The sequence below is a fragment of the Talpa occidentalis genome, unplaced genomic scaffold, assembly GCF_014898055.3.
Source record: "Talpa occidentalis isolate TD23 unplaced genomic scaffold, MPIMG_talOcc4v2.1 talOcc4.8, whole genome shotgun sequence".
Lineage (NCBI taxonomy): Eukaryota > Metazoa > Chordata > Mammalia > Eulipotyphla > Talpidae > Talpa > Talpa occidentalis.
In genome coordinates, this window is record NW_023605194.1 from 42,602,949 (window position 1) to 42,623,627 (window position 20,679).

General features: G+C 39.4%; 1 protein-coding gene across 2 annotated transcripts in view; it reads left to right on the plus strand.

The window, feature by feature from the left end:
* ASCC1 (activating signal cointegrator 1 complex subunit 1) overlaps positions 1-20,608 on the plus strand; it is a 96,390-nt gene extending 75,782 nt beyond the window's left edge. For both annotated transcript variants that reach the window (XM_054690592.1, XM_037497543.2), the window contains exon 10: positions 14,283-20,608. In XM_054690592.1, coding sequence (XP_054546567.1) covers positions 14,283-14,399 — 117 coding nt within the window. In that variant the 3' untranslated portion in view covers positions 14,400-20,608. The remainder of the gene's footprint in view (positions 1-14,282) is intronic.
* Positions 20,609-20,679: the final 71 nt, after the last annotated feature.

Below are 20,679 nucleotides of genomic sequence, written 5' to 3' on the forward strand. Positions count from 1 at the left end.
GAAAGAATTTATCTGTAGAAACATAGATTGATTCTAAAAGGACACCTGTCTTTAGTTGGTGGTCATAGGGTGAGGGCACTGAGGAGTCTGCTACCAGACACCAGGGGCAGTTTTATTCTGGTAAAGCAGTAATATCCATACCCTAAGGCAAGGCTTTCTCTGGAAGAAATTTTACAGTAAATTGAACTCCCAGTGGCCCATCTCTGATGCTAATTCAACTTGCTGCTGTGGAAACAGGCCGGGCATGCTGGAGTGTGCAGAGATTAGGTCTAGGTTCTTAGCTGTGTCAGCACAACTGTATCTCTCCTCTTTCCTCCCGCTTCCACCCCACATTTTTTCTTGCTACTTTTTAAAATTGAAAGACTCTGCAGTCAGGGGAAGTCCCTTGACATTTTGAGTATTGAGGTGCTCAGCAGAACTGCCTGGCATCCTGTTTGTATATAGTGGTTTTAATTCACTCTCTAATAGGTCATTTGGCCTTACCAGCAGAGTCTTAAACTTGATAATCCTTACGTCAGCAGTGAGGCTCAGGCCAAATATCCAAAAGTGCATCCCTGAGTGCTTATTTGAAGGCAGTTTTAAAGCCTTCATCGCCTGGCTCTGTTTGTCTGGCTTCTGCCTGGTACCTCCTTAGGTCAGGCCATAAGCTCACTGCAGCCAAGCCAGGTAGGTGATTTGGGAGAGCAGAATGAATGAGAAAGGTTCACACCTGTTCTGTGCAAAGAACCTGATGGCGTTCATATGCCATTTCGGGCAGTGGAGGTGGGACTTGGATCTGGTGATGTGTAAGCTCTTTGGTGCTCTTTAATGGAGACGTGCAAGGCAGATGTGTATGCTGATAGGTTGAAAAATCACAGCTGTTCTACTGATTTACAGCTGCTTTGCTGATTTCTTACAGAAGCAACTAATGATGATAAAATAATTACTCCTCCCACAAACTGGTCTTGACCCTGCTCCTTGGATCTGAGGTGCCCCATGCCTTCTCGAAGTACATTATGACCTCTTTTTATTGGCTTTTATTAGCTATTTATTATTGGCTCTCTCACCACTGATCACTGCAGTTTGAGGTTTCAGATTAAAAATGGCATCTTGGGCAGAGTTAGGACTGTATTTGGAGATGCCTTAGGGTAGTAACTACTTGCCAACCACATTGTCTTTTATTCTGAAGTAGATATCCCTAGTTCAGTCTTTATTTATTCTGAAGTAGATGTTCTAGCCCAATCTTTAAAAATATTATAGCCCTATGAGACAAGAAAATGACTGCAGAGACTATAAGCTGTCAGAGTTTCTACTAAACCTTTTCCTTTATTTGTTTGAGGAAACCACTTTTTAGTTTCTATGATGATGAGCTGGAGGTTATAGTCAGTGAGCAATGATAATATTCAGAGCTCAAAATTTCATCTTATAAATTACCTTACCGTAATCACACAATATCCCTATAAAGTATTGTTCCTATTTAAAGATGGAGAAATTGGAAGAGAGTGGCTGCCTGGTCATTGATAGGAAAGCATTAAAGTCTTGTTTGCCTTAAAAACAATTTTGACCTCTTTCTTCACTAGAAAAGTTTCTGTCTTTGATTTCCAGGTGAAGTTGGTATGTGTGCAGAGAAACATGACTTACCTTAGTGTGAATAGACTTTTGTGATATTTAAAAAGAGTCCATATAAGTGCAGCCTATATAAATAACTTTATAAAGTAGATGGAATGTATTGTTGTTTTTTTAAAAAAAGATTTATTTATACAAGAACCGGGGTACAGTCAGAAGTGCGGGAGGGTGAGAGAATTCACCAGAGCCAAGTGGGGAACAGAACAGGCAGACTGACGAAATACACTGACTGCTGAGGGGAGCAGCGGACGTGGCATGAGAGATCTGCATGCCATGCAGAACCCTCGCCAGTGGCCCGGATCGAACCGGCGCTTTAGAGGCTGCGGGCAGCTTCACAGTCCAGCGCTCAACCGCTGCGCCACCGGGGAGGCCCATGTATTATTTATTTTAAAAGAATTTTTTTTTCAAGATTTATTTATTTTTATACAAGAACTGGGGTACAGGTCAGAGGCATGGGAGGGTGAGAGGATTCACCAGAGACAGAACAGGGAGCAGAATAGGCAGACGGGCCGAAAGCACTGCTGAGGGGAGCAGCAGGCGAGACAGGAGAGGTCTGCCGTGCCATGTGGTAATCTCCCTGACTGGCTGGGAATCGAACCCACTCTGCAGAGTCTGCAACAGCTTCACAGTGCTAACGCCCGCTACGCCACCGGGGAGGCCCAGAATGTTTTTTTGACCTAGATGTGTTGGATCTCCGTAGCTTCCTTGTCTCTCATCAATCCTTTTGCTTCCTGCATTTGCTCTCTTCAAAATTGATCGCATATGTAGCCAGAAAAAAATGCAAAATACAGAAAGGTATGAGAATTTGAATTGCTCGTTAATTTGGTGAAAACAGAATTATTTACTTAGGCTTGGGGAATATTAACAAAAACTTGAAACAAAACTTATTCGTGGAAAAAAAACCAACTTATTTGTGATCCTAATTGTGAGATTTAGTAATGTGACCCATAAGGAGCTGTGATTTTTTTTTCAAATCTATTATATTTTAAAATCTGGGCCTCCCATGGTGGCTCAGCGGTTGAGCGCTGGGCTGCGAGGCTGCCCGCAGCCTCTGCAGCGCTGGTTCGTTCCCTGGCCGCCGGCGAGGGTACCACAAAATAAATAAATAAATAAATAAATTTAAAATCTGGTATCTGTATCTTTCTGTTGACTACCTAAAGTTTTATTAATCTTATACCTAGAGGTTAGTTTCATACAGAATACTTCTGAAATATGCTATTGTTTTATTGTTTTGATTAAAATCTTTCAAGGACTGTGATTATAGTTTTTTCACATCATTTGTTTCTCATTCCTGGCTCACAAAATCAAGTGAACTCTTTATTTGCTGTCTGATTGCATACACATAGCATATGGATGGAACTTCCCACCTGGCATTATTGGGTACAGATTTGTTAATTGAATTGAGAGGCACGTGTACACTGCCTATGCATGTGACCTTCTACTGGCCTGTGTTCTTGGCTTGGTTCTAGGAACTCTTAAATTTATCACACAGTTAGTGGTCCTAGATTGTTTGTTTCTTATCTTTTAAATGGGAGTAGTGATGCTCAACTCAGGCTGACATCATAGCAATTTTTTTAAGGATTAATGAGTTGGGCTTTATAAGATACTTTTAGATCCTTAGATGAAAGGTGTTATTTAACCACAACAAGCCTTCTTGCTGGGAATGCCTTCTCATAGAGCTCAAAGTGCTTGTCAGACTGTTTTCCATTTGTTCTCATTATCATCCCTGGTAGGGAGTTCTGTGGGTAAGCATTATTAAGTAAAAAAATAGTGTTATTATTATTACTTTTATCTGTAAACCGGGGATGTTTGTAAGAAATAGAAGTTCATGAGACAAATTATGGATGAAAAACACTGGGAAAACTTCAAAGTAGCACACATTTCCTATGCATGTTTACTTTGTATTTCACAAGTCTAATTGCCATACCTGAAAACAGCAGAAAGCATCCTTTCTTGGTGAGAAATGGAGCCTAGTACATCCCTCTAAATACTTAGATTAGGACCTTCCTGGTGTTGCAGGGGTTAAAGTCAGTGCTGTCAAACTGTGGCAGCTACTGCAGCACCAGTTTGATCCCCAGCCAGGAGCTAACCCACATGGTGCAGCAGACCTCTCCTGTCTTGCCCACTGCTCCCCTCAGCAGTGTATTTCAGTCATTCTGCCTGTTCTGCTCTCCACTCTGTCTCTGGTGAGTTCACTCATCCCCTGCACCTCTGGCCCACACTCCAGTTCTTCTACCAAGCAAACAAACAAAATCTTTTTTTCAAAAATACATTAATTGTACATCAGTACAGTCACACCAGATTGTGTTCTAAGGATTAGTTTAACTCATATATACCAAAATGATTATAAATTTCACAGGACTTAGATGTTTTGAATCTTTATTTTGAACTTCAAAATTGAATTTCCACTTACCGAATTCATATTAGAAGGCTATAATTCATTAAGGCCTCCCAGCACAAGAAGTAGATTTCCTTAAAGGAAAGATTTTGGAAAGTGACTATTACTTTGTATAAGTTTGAAACATTATTTGGGAGACCAAATGGGCAAGAATTACCAATAGGTTGCCGTTATGCTATTGAGAATTGATTATTCATTCAGGCTTTTTATATATATATATATATATATATATATATATATATATAGTTTAAGGTCACAGATATTGTTAGGGGGAAAGGATATCCTGAACAAACTCCACAAATAAAATTAAACCATTTTTTAAGATTTTTTTTCTTTCCGTGATTTTGATATACTAGCTGTTTTGTTTTGGCTAATGTATCCAGGTGTTTTTCTTTTGGCATGGAATTTTTCCAGGAATGAAGGACTTTTGTTTGCCATGCTGGACAATACCTGGAGACTGATTGTAGTTTTTCTTCCAAACTGGAACCCTAAAAAAATGATCATCTGAGGCTATACCCCAGCACCCACACATTTGACTTTCATCACCATAGAAATGGTGACAAAAAGTGAAAGGGGGGAATTGTTAGGGAGAAAAGATGTCCTGAGCAAACGTCACAAATAGGTTTTATGGACTCTACCCCCACTCCAGACCAAAGCTATCCAAGACACCAAGAACTATATATCCCAAATTGTCATCATCACCGAAGGGAGGGTTGCTGGGACCTGAGGGTAGAGTTAAGCAGCCATGTTTGGTATAAAATCAGATATGTGGGTCTTGGGGGTCTCTTGGTTTTTCACCAGCTCTCAGTATGCTGTTGGGGATTCCAGCTCAGTGGAACTGGTAGGACGCATTCACAAATTTATCTCCCTATTTCTCCCTGAGTTATTTATTTCTTCATTTCCCCTTCTTTTGTAAATAAACTCTTTATTTTAAAATTTTTTAATTTAAATATTTTATTTTATATAATTCTTACATCTTTTATCTTTGTACAATGTATGCATTTTCATTTTGGTTATAGTCCCCATACAATTGCACCTCCCCCTTATTTTGACTCTAGTCCTTTCTTTCCCCACCATCCCCCACGTAGTGTGTCTCTGGTTTATAGTTGCTTGTTGATTTTTATTTTTACTTTGTATTGATTAGTCTTTTTCCTGTTCTCTTATTTAGGTTTTCTAAATTCCTGCTATAAGTGAGGCCATCCGGTATTTTTCTTTTTCTTTCTGACTTATTTCTCTGAGCATGATCCCTTCTAGCTCCATCCATGTTGCTGCAAACTGCATGTGTTTATCTTTTTTGATTGCTGAGCAATATTCCATTGTGTATATGTACCACATCTTCTTGATCCAGTCATCTATTTTTGGGCATTTGGGTTGTTTCCAAAGCTTAGCTATTGTAAATAGTGCTGCTATAAACATAGGGATGCAGGTGCCCTTTGGAATTAATGTTTCTGTGTCCTTTGGGTAAATACCTAGGAGTGGAATTGCTGGATCATATGGAAGCTCTATGTTTAGTAAGTCAAGAAATCTCCACACAGCTCTCCATAGTGGTTGGACCAGTTTGCACTCCCACCAGCAGTGCAGGAGAGTTCCTTTTTCTCCACAACCTCGCCAACATTTGTTGTTGCTAGTTTTTTTAATATGTGCCATTCTCACTGGTGTAAGATGGTATCTCATGGTAGTTTTGATTTGCATTTCCCTGATTACAAGTGATGTTGAACATTTTTTTATATGCTTGTTGGCCATTTGCATTTCTTCTTCAGAGAAGTTTCTTTTTAGCTCTTCTGGCCATTTCTTGACTGGATTATTTTCTTTGTTTTTGTTGAGTTTCATCAGCTCTTTGTAGATTTTTGTGATCAGTCCTTTATTATTAGTGTTGTGTGCAAAAATGTTCTCCCAGTCAGTGGGGTTTCTCTTTGTTATAAATAAACTCTTTATTAACCTTTTTGTGTGTGCCTGCAGTTGAGTAGTATTATAAGTCCCTTTTAAGCTCATGGGTGAGGACCTACAGTCAAACTGTTAGGGGGAAAAGGATGTCCTAAAGCTAATTCCATACAGGCTTTGTGGACTCCACCCCCACTCCAGACCAAAGCCATCAGGACATTGGGAAAGACAAATCCCATCACCACCAACTGGAAGGTTGCTTAAACCTGAGGGTGGGGTTAAGCAGCCAGGTTTGGTATAAAACCAGACACGTGGGCTTTGGGGCGGGGGTGTCCCTGTTTTTGACTCTCTGCCAGCTCTCATAGTGCCTTTGGGTTTCCAGGTTGGCGGATCGGGTAGGAAGACTTAATTTCCCTATTTTCTCCCTGAGTTATACATTTCCTCATTTCCCTTTCCCTTATAAATAAACCTTCTATTAACCTTTTGTGTGTGCCTGTAGTGGAGTATTAATAAGTCCCTTTTAAGCACGCAGGTGAGGACCCACAGCCAGGCAACCGTTTTTATATCGGGGCTGCTCTGTAACAAAACAACCCATTTCTTGGGCCTCCCCGGTGGCGCAGCGGTTGAGCGCTGGGTTGCGAAGCTGCCCGCGGCCTCTGCAGCGCTGGTTCGATCCCCGGCTGCTCCCCGGCCACCGGAAGAGGGTCCCACATGGCGCACAGACCTCTCCTGCCGCCCGCTGCTCCCCTCAGCAGTGTGCTTCGGTCCTTCTGCCTGCTCTGCTCCCTGCTCTGGCTCTGGTGAATTCTCTCACCCTCCCGCGCTTCTGACTATACCCAGTGCATGTACAAACAAACAAATATATAAATAAATAAAAATACATGCCTCTTAAAAAAAAAAAAAAAAAATTTAACAAAACAACCCATTTCATATGGAGGTTGCCCTGTAACAATATAAGAAGTTTCCTCTCCACTTTTATCCCCACCTCTGAGATTTTCACTCTTCTTTGTAACTTAGTAACATGTGGAATTATGTCTGGTCTTTGACTGTATGTCACAGGGTCTAGGAGAAAGTATAGAAAATCTGTAATGAATGCAGGGAAAAATCATCACAGTTGGCCTTTAAATATTGCCATTTATTTTCTTTCAGTGTATACCACTACATTATTAGAAAACAGTAATTCCCTGTGCAGTTTCCTTAGAAGATAAATATGTACAAACTAAAAAGGATAGGTCTCACAGACTATATGACAGAATAGTTAGATTTTATCTAGTGATTCTCTTCATAGGGAAGCCTTCGTTTTGACCAAAAACTTTTCATCTTGATGGCCCTTAATTCTCTCTTTACTTGGTGGTAGGAAAAAGTTTAATTTTCTAAAGATATTGTGAATATGCAAGAAGGGATAGCAGCTGTGTGTATAACAATTTTCAAGTGTCATAATTATATTTACTTGGATTATAAACTTTCTTCTTGAACTGTCCGAATCAAGACTTACTATCTACAAGTAATATCACAAATACTAGCAGTCTCAAATTCTTATTATTTCCTTATCAAATATTTGTAGTTATTTTGTTTAGCTGTTCATTGTTCTGTTCCTTTGTGGCAGGTTTTTTAAAATGCTGGCTTCTAATACAACAGGACTCTGTGTGTGTGTCGCAGAGAAATGTTTTCAGAAAGAAAATGGTTTAGGTTTCAAAATCTCCAAGGGACTTGTTACAAAACAGCAATGAGGAGGAAAAAAAAAAAAACTCAACATGATTTAAATACCTTGACGTGATTCTTTTTTAATTTAAATTTCTCCTGTTAGGTCTTTTATTTTCTAAACAATAGACCACTTTGCTCTTCATGAGCTACTTTGGGCTAGTAAGAGCAACTACGTTTTTTCTTTTCTTTTCTTTTCTTTTTTGAACTCATAGTTTAAGCTTTTTCTTCTTTCCCCTTTCAGGTACCTGATTAAAAGGAGCTATTTAGTTGATTTGTGCTTATTTTCATCCAGAATTCAATTAAAATTCTTCCAGCTGAACTAGAGCTATCCAATTCTTAAACCAGAGTAAAAGGTGGCAGTAAAAGTAGGAATAGCAAGTGAAAGAATGTATCTACTTCAGCCTTTGTGGGTTGTGTGGGTCAAATTTCTCACTGTGGCTTAAATGGGGACATGTTTTAAGAGGCATCACCCACAGTAGAGGCTTAGAGTGCAGGTTAAAGGGCTAAGGCTCTAGAGTTAGCTAGCTTGGGTTTGAATCTCAATTTTCTTTTTCTTTTCTTCCAGCTTTATCACTCTCAATTTAAAACCCTTCCTCTTTACCACTGCAAGTGAAACATTTGAAATCTCAGGTTCAAGTATAAAATGGGGCTTAATAATAGTATCTGCTTTTTTGGGATTGTGAGGATGCAATGCATATAATTCCCAGTATAGTGCCAGTCACACATGCTTACTCAGTAAGTGTTGACTGTTATTATTTTTATTTTATTAGTGTTATTATTAATACCAAATATGTATTGTTTACCTTGACCTTTTAATTTATAACTATATTGGCATTAGGTAATTTTGTTTTAAAAATCTATTACAATACATTTGAGTTCATGCAAATTTAAGTTGACATGGTAAAAACCATCTAAGTCAAGTCCAATGTTACAGGGCAGGGAGAGGGGCAGCCCAGATTCCGCAAACCTGCATATTCTAAATGGGTTCTGTCATCCGCCCCATCAACATAAATCATGAGACTTTAATGGGAAGGAACTTTAATACAACTAGGAAACAATACAGGAAAGGCAAAGAATCTAGTTTCTAAATCAAGCACCCAAAGTTGCCCGTCACCTCGTGGGTAAAACTCCATCCAAATGGGATTGGCCCAGAGCAAGGCCCCAAAGCCTGCCACAAGTCTGAAGCACCTTCCAGTGGGGACCCACAGAAAAGGGTCACAAACAACCAGACAAGCCCGGAAGGAAAAGAGCAAAATCAAAATCAAGATAAAAGCCGACATTGTCACCTCTGCACGGGTCTCACCCACATCTGTGTCACCCAGTCCACAACCAAAAGACAAGCACAGTTTCTTCATTTGTCTCTAGACTCCATGTGCCTCCTCCAGGGCTCCTTCTGGCTCCATCCTGCTTCCTTCCTCAGTCTCCTCTGCAGCTTCTTCTCTCCCTGCTCATCTCCACCCTCCCTTGGGTGGGGCAGGGAACCTGGAACCTCCCCCTTTCCTGGGGACCACACTGTTACACAAACACAGATTACAAATGGTGAAAAATATATTTGCATTTCCTCACACAAAGGACTACTTCCATAATACATAGAGCACTACTAATCAAAAAACAAAACAAAACAAAACAAAAAGTTGTAAAGCTTTTTATGGTGATAAACCTTCACTTAACTGCAGCAGATTGCATGTCATTAATATATATCCTGAGAGCCTACCAGAAAAACCCTAGATTGGAGAAAGTGGGACACACACAGCTATGATACAGCCACGAGGATGGAAATAGACCTGAAATTTTTTTTTCGTTTTTCCCAATAACATGTCTTCCTCAGAAGTGTTCTATACTATCAATGGTACCCTCCTGTTCTCCACTTATCCTCTTATCTGTGATTTCTCTTATCTTTTCCTGTCTCTTTCCCCTTATCCAGAGTCTTTTTCATGTTTCATTAATAGTATTTCACACACACTCCGGTCTTTTTTTTTTTTTTAAGATTTATTTATTTATTTTATACAAGAACTGGGGTACAGGTCAGAAGTACAGGAAGGTGAGAGAATTCACCAGAGCCAGAGCGGGGAGCAGAACAGGCAAACGGACCGAAGACACTTCTGAGGGGAGCAGCAGGTAAGGCAGGAAAGGTCTGCTGCACCATGTGGGGTTCTCCCTGGCCGGAGGAGAATCGAACCGGCGCTGCAGAGGTTTGGACAGCTTTGCAGCGTGGCGTTCAACTGCTGCGCCACCGAGGAGTCCCTACTCCAGTCTTTCTTTACAAGCCTACTAACTAGTAAAGAGACATTCAAAATCGGATCTCACCTGGTGGCGCAGCGGTTGAGCGCTGGGTTGCGAAGCTGCCCGCAGCCTCTGCAGCGCCAGTTCCATCCCCAGCCTGATCACCTGGCGAGGGTCCCACATGGCGCGCAGACCTCTCCTGCCGCCAGCTGTTTCTCTCAGCAGTGTACTTCTATCCTTCTGCCTGTTCTGCTCCCTGCTCTGGCTCTGGTGAATTCTCTTACCCTCCCGTACTTCTGACTGTACCCAGTGCTTGTATAAATAAATGAATCTAAAAAAAAAAAAAAAAGAGAGAGAGAGAGACATTCAATATCTCTCTTGTGACTAAACTGCTACCCTGGTCTCCTTTTCTTCTTTTACTCTGATCAACACAATATACCACACTAAGATTACTTTTCTTAAAACATGGTTGGGTCACCTAGAAGCCTTCAGTGGCTCCTCAGCACCTAAAATGAAGTCTAATCTCTGAACCTGATCCCTAGTACCCTTTTATTCTGATCTGTCTCCCTTAGGTCTCTAGCTTCAGTCTTTCTCATAGCTGTTTTTTTAGGAACCCTCCAAACATCTAACCTGTTGTTCTCTGGCCCACCACACCCACTTCTGCCTTCTGGTTATGGTCTTTTCTTTCCTCTTCTCTAGCTCCTATTCTTTTTTTTTTTTAAGATTTACTTTAATTATGCACATAAAAACTGGGGTGTAGGCCAGAGATGCAGGAGGTGAGAGAATTCACCAGAGACAGAATGGGGTGAATCTACTGAAATACACTGCTGAGGGGAGCAGTGGACAAGACAGGAGAGGTCTGCTGCACCATGTGGGTTAGCTCCCTGGCTGGGGATGGCTGGCAATAGCTTGATAGTGCTGAGACTTAAACCCTTGCTCCACCAGGGTGGCCCCGCTAGATCCTATTCTTGCCATGAAGCCCACCTAAGTTCCAATTTCCTCCAGAGGGCTTTCCTAAGTAGCTTGGCCCTCAGCAGCCATTGTTTTCTTAATGCATTTATCATTTGTACCTCTCCTCTCACACTTAACATTTGCTGCCTGTATTGTCTTAGGTAAACTTTTTAATTGATGTAGAATATACCTGCAGAAAGGTGCACAGATCACAAATTAAACCTTTTAGTAACCATTTTTTTTTAAAATTTATTTATTTATGCATACAAGAGCTGGGGTGTAGGCCAGGGGTGTGGGGCCAGTAGTGGGGATATGTGTGTGAGAGGATTCACCAGAGACAGAGTGGGGAGCAGAACAGGCAGATTGACCGAAATACACTGCTGAGGGGAGCATTGGGAGAGACTGGAGAGGTCTGCTGCACCATGTGGGTCAGCTCTCTGGCTGGGGATTGAACATGTGCTGCAGTTACTTCTTCACAGTGCTGAGACTTAACGTTTTGCGCCACCAGGGAGGCCCCATTTTTCAGTAACTTTCCATAGATTGAACATACCCTTGTCATTGACATTCCCCTCTTATACATCCTCTGTCTCCCAAACTAGAAGATGGTAAGTAGCTGGAGACAGAGTCTCCAGCCTCTTCCTATGAACATTTGTAACATCAGTTGCTCACTGACATTCCATATCAGAAATTTGAGCTAAGAAAAGAATCTTGGCTTTGATAAATAAGCACACAGAAATGTGACTGAGTACATGAAATTTCCATTACTACAATTGAGATATGATTAAAAGTAATATAATTTTGGTAAGTCTTATTTAAGGATTCCTAGGTGGTGACCAATAAATAACAGTTTTAAATCTAAACTATATGTCATAGGGGTCTTCCTGGTGGCACAGGCAGTTGAATGCAGTGCTGTGAAGCTGTTCACAGCCTCTGCGTGGGTTCAATTCCCGCTGGCCGCAGGGCAACTCACATAGCACAGCAGATCTCCTGTCTCGCCCGCTGTTCCCCTCAGCAGTGTATTTAGTCAGTCTGCCTGTTCTGTTCCCCGCTCTGTCTCTGGTGAATCCTCATGCCCCCACACCTCTGACCTGTACCCCAGTTCTTATATGCATAAATAAATAAATCTTAAAAAAATAAAGTATATGTCATAGTTTTCTCTTCACAGACATAAGATACACAGATATCTACAACATTTCATTGACATTCATTTCAACAATAATGTTTTGTTGTCATTTTACCCAACAAATATTTATTGATCATATGCAGTCTAGCAGATATAGTTACAGCATACAGTATGATTCATCTGTGAATAACGTAAAAGAGCCTTTCTCTTTAGAGCTTATATTTTAATGAGCTACTAGAAATAGTTGATAGATCTTTTTAAAAGGTTGGGACTAAATATATAATAATGATAAAGCCATAAGTTGAGTGAAAAGTCACTAAATCATCATAAGCATGTAAGAACTTGGAGATAGAAAATCTAAAAGGAAGATTGGCACTATACTAGCTATTTCTGGACAAGAAATCCATCTGATTATGACATTATCAAAAGGGTTGAAAGAAGATGGCAACTTAAAATAAGTACATGGTTAAGGAGAACTAAGAAATGTTAAAAACTTCATAGGAAATATTTAATTTTCAATTTAGTGCTTTATAATTTACAAGGAAGTACTTTAGCTTATTCATTTTATTGGATCTATGCCTATTGTTCTCTTGTACAGTGGGTGGTATTGTCTACCTGTAGTCGCATAGCTCCTGTGTTGGGGGGCGTGAGTTTAGACTGACTTCAAACACTTTTCCACAGGCTGCTCTTGCCTTGGGGGAACGTGAGGATTTGCATTCAGTCTTCTCTCTTAATTTTTGTAATTACTGCATTGAAATCACATCCTAAATAACTTCATTATCACCATCTTTACTGTTTACTTTAAACCTACAGCATGGGAATCTCCCTGGCAATCATGTCAGCTGGAGGTTATCCATAGAAGGCAAAGTGAAGTCAGAGCTACATTACTTTCCAGCTTTTAGCTGTGTCATCTCCATTGTATGGACACATAAGCGCAAAGAGAAGGTAGAGACCCCATAGGCTGCAGATTCTTAAAAAGTACTTGTTGAAAGTATTATGAGTTCCCCTTTAGTTTTATTTTGTCTAGTCTTTTATTGCCCCTTTATGTCATTTTTGTACTTAGAAGGCTTCAGTTTGCAAAGCTGTCAGTCTCATTCACATGGCTTTTACTTCAAATTAAGGTTCAACAGGGGATTAACAAAAAACTGTTTCAGACTGTATTTCTTTACACAAAAGGGTAGGTATGGTTTGAACAGGCTGCCAAAGCCAGGAAGAGAAGTTAATTGTGTAAATCAATGTAGGCAAGCTGATCACCTTTCTGAAAGACAAGACAAGGCAGCACACAACCTCTAAATAGATCTTTGGGGTCAAGTTGGTGTCATGTTGAAGAATCAATATTTACTGGGCTTTATAAAGTTAGCTTTTAATGAACCCCAGGCATTTTGCTAGACCATCAATTGCAGGAAGAGGAACCGTGACAGTGACTGAAGTCCCCAGTCCGTGGACATTGTATAAAAATAGATTGTCACTTGCTAATGTACAAAAGCCTTACCTCTTAGTGTCTACTAAAACACTGTTGGGTACACATATTGAAACACTTGGAGTTTATTGACATTGTAAGAAAGAGCAACTCTTGCATCTTAACAGGAGGTGAACCTTTTACTCATTAACATCCCTTATCTAAGCAATGTGGCTCAATTTTTCTTGGGATGAATTCTGATATCATTTTGAATTCCTCTTTATAAATGTACTAATCAAAAGAGCAGATCCTTCTCAGAGTATGGCTCACCCCTCCCTTTGACACACTTGAAAGCTTTTAAAGTGAAGAATTGCAGTAAAGAGCATTTACTTTAAGATACTGGCTAGTATCCAAGTCTAATAAAAGGTTTTTGATAAATATTATCATTTGCACTTGTTATATGATCCAGTAGAAGTGTTCCTCTGTGCATGTATAAGTGTTCTGTATTCTTCCCTGGGTTGTCATTATCACCTGTAGGTCAGGAATTTTATTTTCTATTTATTTTAGTCAGTGCTTCTACTAAATGTTGTTGACTAAGTAGAGGAATGTATACTATACTGACTGAACAAAACTGGGATCATACATGGTCAGTAACTGAAAATGAGGACCAGTGAGTCAGGGTGTGATCCCAGGATGTTTGTTACAAGTTCTTGGTAATATCTGCTCAATTGACACAATTTGGAATTTTCTTCTCAGACTGCTTTCTCTAGTACAGTTTATCAAAGGAGGCTTTGAAATCAGTCAGAGAGAAGAGCTGCTGTTCTTTTCTCACTCCCACTCCCATCCCTTCTGTCCAGAATCATTCATCAGAATAAATACTGAACGCGAAAAACATGGGAGGCTTGTTGAGATTATTGTGGTGTTTTCATAGGAGAATCTGATGCTTAATATTTTTTACTTTTATTGGATACTTATTCTGGATTTTTTTTTCTTTTCAGCAATTTGAGAACTTCTACTTTGGTACCCTAAAGCTCAATTCAATTCACATCTCTCAAAGGTTCACAGTAGACAGCTTTGGAAACTATGCCTCCTGTGGACATGTTGACTTCTCCTGAGGTGGATCCTGAGAAGCCCTAGGAATTGAACATCCTCACACACTGCTGAGGAAAAGCATCTTTGTTTTAACTGTCAAGAAGGGTTGTGGAGATTTGGGTGATGCCTTTTCTGGGAGGTTCCCTATGGATACTGTGACCTCTAAAGATTATCTACAGTCATCAGACTCTCAACCAAGATGGTTATAGCATGGAACTTGTACCTTGGCTTGCTCCTTTTTCACAGGGACTACCTTTCTTCTTGAAATTCTTCTGTGGAAATGTACTTCTAAGACCCATTTGAACTCAGATCTGTGTTATTTCTCATATACATACTGATTTTGTCCTTGTCATTAAATTCTAAATATACTTTAAAGGAAAGTTAAAGACATGGTTATATTAAATCCTCTGCCTAGATCAGATATCTATAATTATCTTTTTCCCTTGTACCCTAACTTTTAATCACTACCTGGAATTTCTTCTTTATTGTGGCAAAAACCACATAATATAAAATTTATCATCTTAACCATTTTAAAGGGTACAGTTCAGTAGTGTTAAGTATATTCATGTTGTTGTGAAACATCTCCAGAATTTTTTCCTCTTTCAGATCTGAGACTTTATACCCAGTAAACAACTCCCCATTTCCTCCCTTCCCTGGCAACCTTTCTATTTTCTTTCTATCAATTGGTTATAAATTTGATATTCTTTTACTACTTCTTATAAGAGGAATCATACCATATTTGTCTTTTTGTACAGACTGCCTTTTCTACTTAGCATAATATCCTTAAGATTTATCTATGTTGTAGCATGTGACAGAAATTCCTTCCTTTTTAAGACTGAATGATACTCCATTTAACGTATGTGCCACATTTTGTTTAGCCATTTATCTGTCAGTAGACACTTGGGTTCCTTTGACCTCTTGGATTATATGACTATTTCTCTATAAATATGAGTGTACAAATAACTCTTTGAGACCCTGCATCAATTTCTTTACTATTCAGAATTTTATCTTTAGCAAAATGACCTTTAGGGTATTTACTTTGTCCTATACTTTTGTCCTTTTTCTTCTGAAATTGGTACCTTTGTATGTTTGCTAGATTTTGGTTCCTTCACCCTACCCTGACCCTCACCTGCCAACATCCCAGATGGAGGTGGAGAATTGTAGTCCATTGCTGTTTGAACAGTAGAAATGGTGATGATATCAGCAGGACTGTGCAGAGTTCCCTCAGAGAACACCAGCACCAGAAGGTACTCCTTCCCTGAGGTGGAGCAGCAAAGGGAGTGCTCCCAGCGCACCTTCATTCCTACCTCAGACCTGGCACATGCTCCTCTGGGGAGTTCTAGCCTTGCTATGGCCTCTTGTCTCCCCTCCCTTACAACCTCCCTCCCTCATGTCTTCTCTCTCTTTCCTTCATTTCTTATTCTTGAGTCCTAGTTTCTGTTTGAGAAGTCTGATTTGAACACTGTTAAGGTGACTACCTTGTGAGAGTTATGCTATGTGAGAGATATTTCCGTATCAATTGTGACTGCACAAATCATTTGTGAATAAACGAATTTCTGAAGTAACTTTTTCTTTCAGCACCCAACAGTTTAAGATTGACCCCTTCCTTAATGTGTGCCAGCATGCAGTGTTGCCATCATTTATTCACTGGCATAGCTCCATCAAATGTACTGGTGCCTGCAGGGTTGCTTTTTCCCAAAAAACTTTCTGCTAGTAACATTCGTTTTTGATTTAAGTTGAGATTTTACCTCATTCACTTCTGATTGTTAGATGGCACATGGGCATGAGTGCTCCTAGAGATATTACTGAGTAGTAGTCAGCTGTGAGTTCTGTGTCCTCAAGACATCTTGGTGCTACTTCTCTCTTACTGATTTCTTTCTGAAAACTGTCATTGGGTAACCTTGACCAGGAAGAAAGACACAGTCTTTTGGGTATCAGGGGTTATGGCTTATGTTTTTAGTAAATTTTTACAAAGTGTCGGGCCTCCCTGGTGGTACAAGGGGTTAAGATGCAACCTATGAACTTGTTTGCAGCCACTGTAGCACGAGTTCGATCCTCGGCCAGGGAGCTATCCACATGGCGCAGCAGACCTCTCCTGTCTCGCCCGCTGCTTCCCTCAGCTAGTCTGCCTCTTCTGTTCCTCACTCTGTCTCTGGTAAATCCTCTTACATATCCCCACCTCTGGCCTGTACCCTAGTACTTACTTGTATGCATAAATAAATAAATCTTAAAAAAAATTGTTTTACAAAGTGTCATTAATGGAAAATTTAACTTACATATCAACACTAAATTCTTAATAGATTTGGAAATTTTGTCATTTAGAAGTTAGAGCTAACTATGAATTTCAGTAACTATGCATTTATTTGTAGTGTTAAGTAATTTTTCACGATTTAGATGCCTTTTTCACTCTCATGACTGTTCAGTGGGTTTTTCCAGAGACTGCATGACATGGTGAAATTACCATTCTGATGGTTAATGGAGCTTGTGCTTCTGTATTTTTAAGTGTGATCTAGAATTTTTTTAAGTTGGAAGGTATTGGTAGAATTGGAAAGCGTTTCAGTTTATCTTCAAAAAATTTTCTTTCCAGAAGTCTGTAGACAGTTTTTTTAGATAGTGTAGCTCTAAAGAAAATACAGTTTTAACTGCTGTTGTGGTAGTTGGAGTAGCAAGTAGTTTTGATTTAGAACTTTTATGAAAGAGCAACATTTGGTAGAGAGTAAATAGTTTTTGATGGAACTAAAAGAATTTTTAAAGATTTAGGGTCCCTTCTTACCAAATTGTAATGGGGTAAATATTAGAGAATTTGCTATTGCATTTATAGTCGAATCTCCCTTAATATTGCCACTTTGCTTTTGAGACACTTATTCCTCAATTCTTTTAAGAGGAGTAGAGGGGGTAAAAATCTTGTTACAAGTGATCTGTTGTTCTACAAGAACTTTGTTATGAAGAATAATTTTTAGTTTCTGGAGTGAGCACAATGAGTTATCCTCAAATGAACTTTATACCTATAATAGAGACAAGATAAATGTTACTTATAATGGTTATTTTTTAAGTTGCCCCAGAGTTTACTAAATTGGACTTTCGTGGAAATCCAGCTTCATAATGACACAAATCTGGGTTCAGGTTTGCTCTTGCACTGTGCCCTTTCCTGGAACTAAAGGGAATCTGATAAGCACCAGAGGTGTGTTGAGTTGTAGAGCACCTCTCAGAATCCACCTTGAGGTCTACAGGGAGCCTGAATATCAAGAACCAAGTGTGTCATAGGTGAAAAACAGGACTATTGTCCTTGTTTTTATTTAATTTTTAAAAAAGATTTATTTATGCATACAAGAACTGGGGTACAGGCCAGAGGTGTGGGGCTGAGAGGATTCACTAGAGACAGAGTGGGGAGCAGAACAGGCAGATTGACTGAAATACACTGCTGAGTGGAGCAGTGGGTGAGTCAGGAGAAGTCTGCAGTACCATGTGGGTAGCTCCCTGCCCGGGATTGAACTAGTGCTGCAGTGACTGCAGATAGTTTCACAGTGCTGAGACTTTAACTCCTGTGCCATCAAGGAGGCCCTGTCCTTGTTTTTATGAACAGCTTTTTGTTGTTAATATGTTCTTTTTAAAAAAATTCACTTTATGAAATATCATCAAGCTATATATACCTTATGCCATTTTCAGTGTGTTATACTTCAATTTAAATATTCATTTAAGGGCTTCCCTGGTGGCTCAGTGGTTGAGCGCTGGGCTGTGAAGCTGCCCGCAGCCTCTGCAGCGCCAGTTCTATCCCCGGCTTCCGGGCGAGGGTCCCACATGGCGCACAGACCTCTCCTGCTGCCTGCTGCTCCCCTCAGCAGTGTACTTCAGTCCTTCTGCCTGTTCTGCTCCTCGCTCTGGCTCTGGTGAATTCTCTCACCCTCCCACACTTCTAACTGTACCCAGTGCCTGTATAAATAAATAAATCTTTAAAAAAAGAAAAAAAAATTCATTTAAAAAATAAATTTTATTATCCAGAGATGATTATTCCATGTGCATTTAAGCATATATCATTTAAGTAATTTTTCACAAATAACAACAGCTAATACTAGTGGAATGCTCAAATTTGTTATTTGTATATTCACTTAGACCCACTTAAATTGCTATTACCATTATTCTCATTTTACAAAGTGAGGCTCACCCAAGTTAAAAAAATTGCCTGATGTCACAAAGCTTGTACCAGCAGTTAATAAAATGTGGTATAGACCCCTGGAAATCCCTGAGAACCTTTTAAAGTCCATAATATTTTTATAAAAACACTAAGGTATTACTTGCCTTTTTCAACTCTCATTTTATCGTAAGTATACAGTGGAGTTTCTAGAGGGGACATGACATGGTGACATCATCATCTGATGGTTAATGGAATATCTCTATATTTTGTGCTTTCTAGAATTGCATAAGTTTAAGGTAGTTTTAGGATGTGAATACATGATCTTAGTGAGTAGTTCAGTTTGCTTCTAATTCTTCTGTGCTCTTACTAGCTATTTTCAATTATACCTGCTAATTATACTAGCTATTTTCAATTATACCGGTCTATACAGTTATAGACTGTGCATCCCAGGAACTCACATGTTGAAGTTCTAACCCTCTAGTATCTCAGATTAGGTTGAATTTAGAGATAGGGGCTTTAAAGCGGTGATTATGCTAAAATGAGGTAGAAGGTGTCCAAATGGTATCCATATAAAGAAGAGGGAAGCCTGTGTGACACAGTCGGGAGGCCTGCCATCTACAAGCCAGGAAGAGAGACCTCAGGAGAAGCCAAACCTACCAACACCTGAATTTTGGACTTCTAATCTCCGGAACTTTGAGAAAATAATTTTTGTTCTTAAAACCACCCATATGTGATATTTTGTTATGGCAGCCCTCACAAATTAAACTATTTGCTATATTTGCAAAGTGTAAAACAATGGCACTATTACTAATGGGGGGGGTGATTGTAACATTTTTCTTTTATAATTTTCAATATGTAATGGGTTCATTGTTATTTTAAAATTTAATTCTTATATTAAAAATATCTTAGTTTTTAGGTTTACAGCAAAATTGAGAAGAAAGGCTAGTTTTATTTTAAAGTATAGTAAATTTTCTATCTGTCCCACACAGACAAAAGTTCTTTAAGGTCCTTAGCTTTTTATTGGAAAGGACTCCTGAGGCCAGAACGTTTGAGAACTGCTGTATTATTATGCATCCTTCCAAATGGGATCATGTTATGTAGCTTCTGTGATAAGCTTTTCTCGCTCAGCAATATGGGCTAAATTATATTGGTTGTCAACAGATACAGATCTATATCATTTTTATGTCCACACAATGGGCTGTTATGTCTGTATGTTGTAATTTAACTTGGTGGTCCCTGACCACCAGACATGGAGTTGATTTCCAGGTTTGGCTATTATATACTTGCTCTTAGCCAAAAGGCCTAGAAGTGATCCAGGTTTGGCTATTACAAACAATTCTGAATACACATCCTTGTGCATTTGTCTTTTTATGTTTGTGAGGTCATCTAGAAATGAGATTAAAAGTTTAAAGATATGGTTAAATTTAAGAGTCTCTTTTGGAAATTAAGTGTCCTTCATTTTATACTGCTAAATATTAAATATTAAGAAATGCGTAAGACGTGTACCATTTAACAAATGTACACAGGAGTTTTTGAAATGGTTGGACTGAAAAGGCTGAACTAATAATTCTCTTGAAATTTGGAAAAACCCTTCTTTATAAACTATAGTTATTGTCCATTTTCTTGTAAGAAAATTGCTACTGTTATTGTCCATTTTCTCTTACCCGTCATCTGGAAATTTGGATTCTGCCTTCTAAATTGCTTTGCAATTGGCATAACTAACAGTCTGGGCTGCTGTTGATTTGCTTTGAGCAAATCAGGGTTAATATCTACCCAGTTTGAGGGTGCTACAAAGGCCCATTGGAAGAACTACCCAGGGAGTATAGGAAACATTTTCACTGTCACATTTCTGGAAACAGCTATTGCCTTATTGATCAATACCTTTCCAGACTTTATTGGGTAGCTTTGGTAATTCTGGAAGGCCAGAGAGACTTTATAAGATAGTAATGAAATGAGGGAGATTTGATGTCTAGGATCTACCTCCTTTGTGTCTTGGAGATACGTGATTAGCTTTGCTAAAAGACTAGGACTGAAATGGTATGAAAAGATGGATGGAATGATCTTCAATGATAGCTTAAAATGATGTGAAAAAACTTTTTTTTTTTTTTTTTTATTTTGGTGGGGCCCTCGCCGGTGGCCGGGGATCGAACTGGCGCTACAGAGGCTGTGCT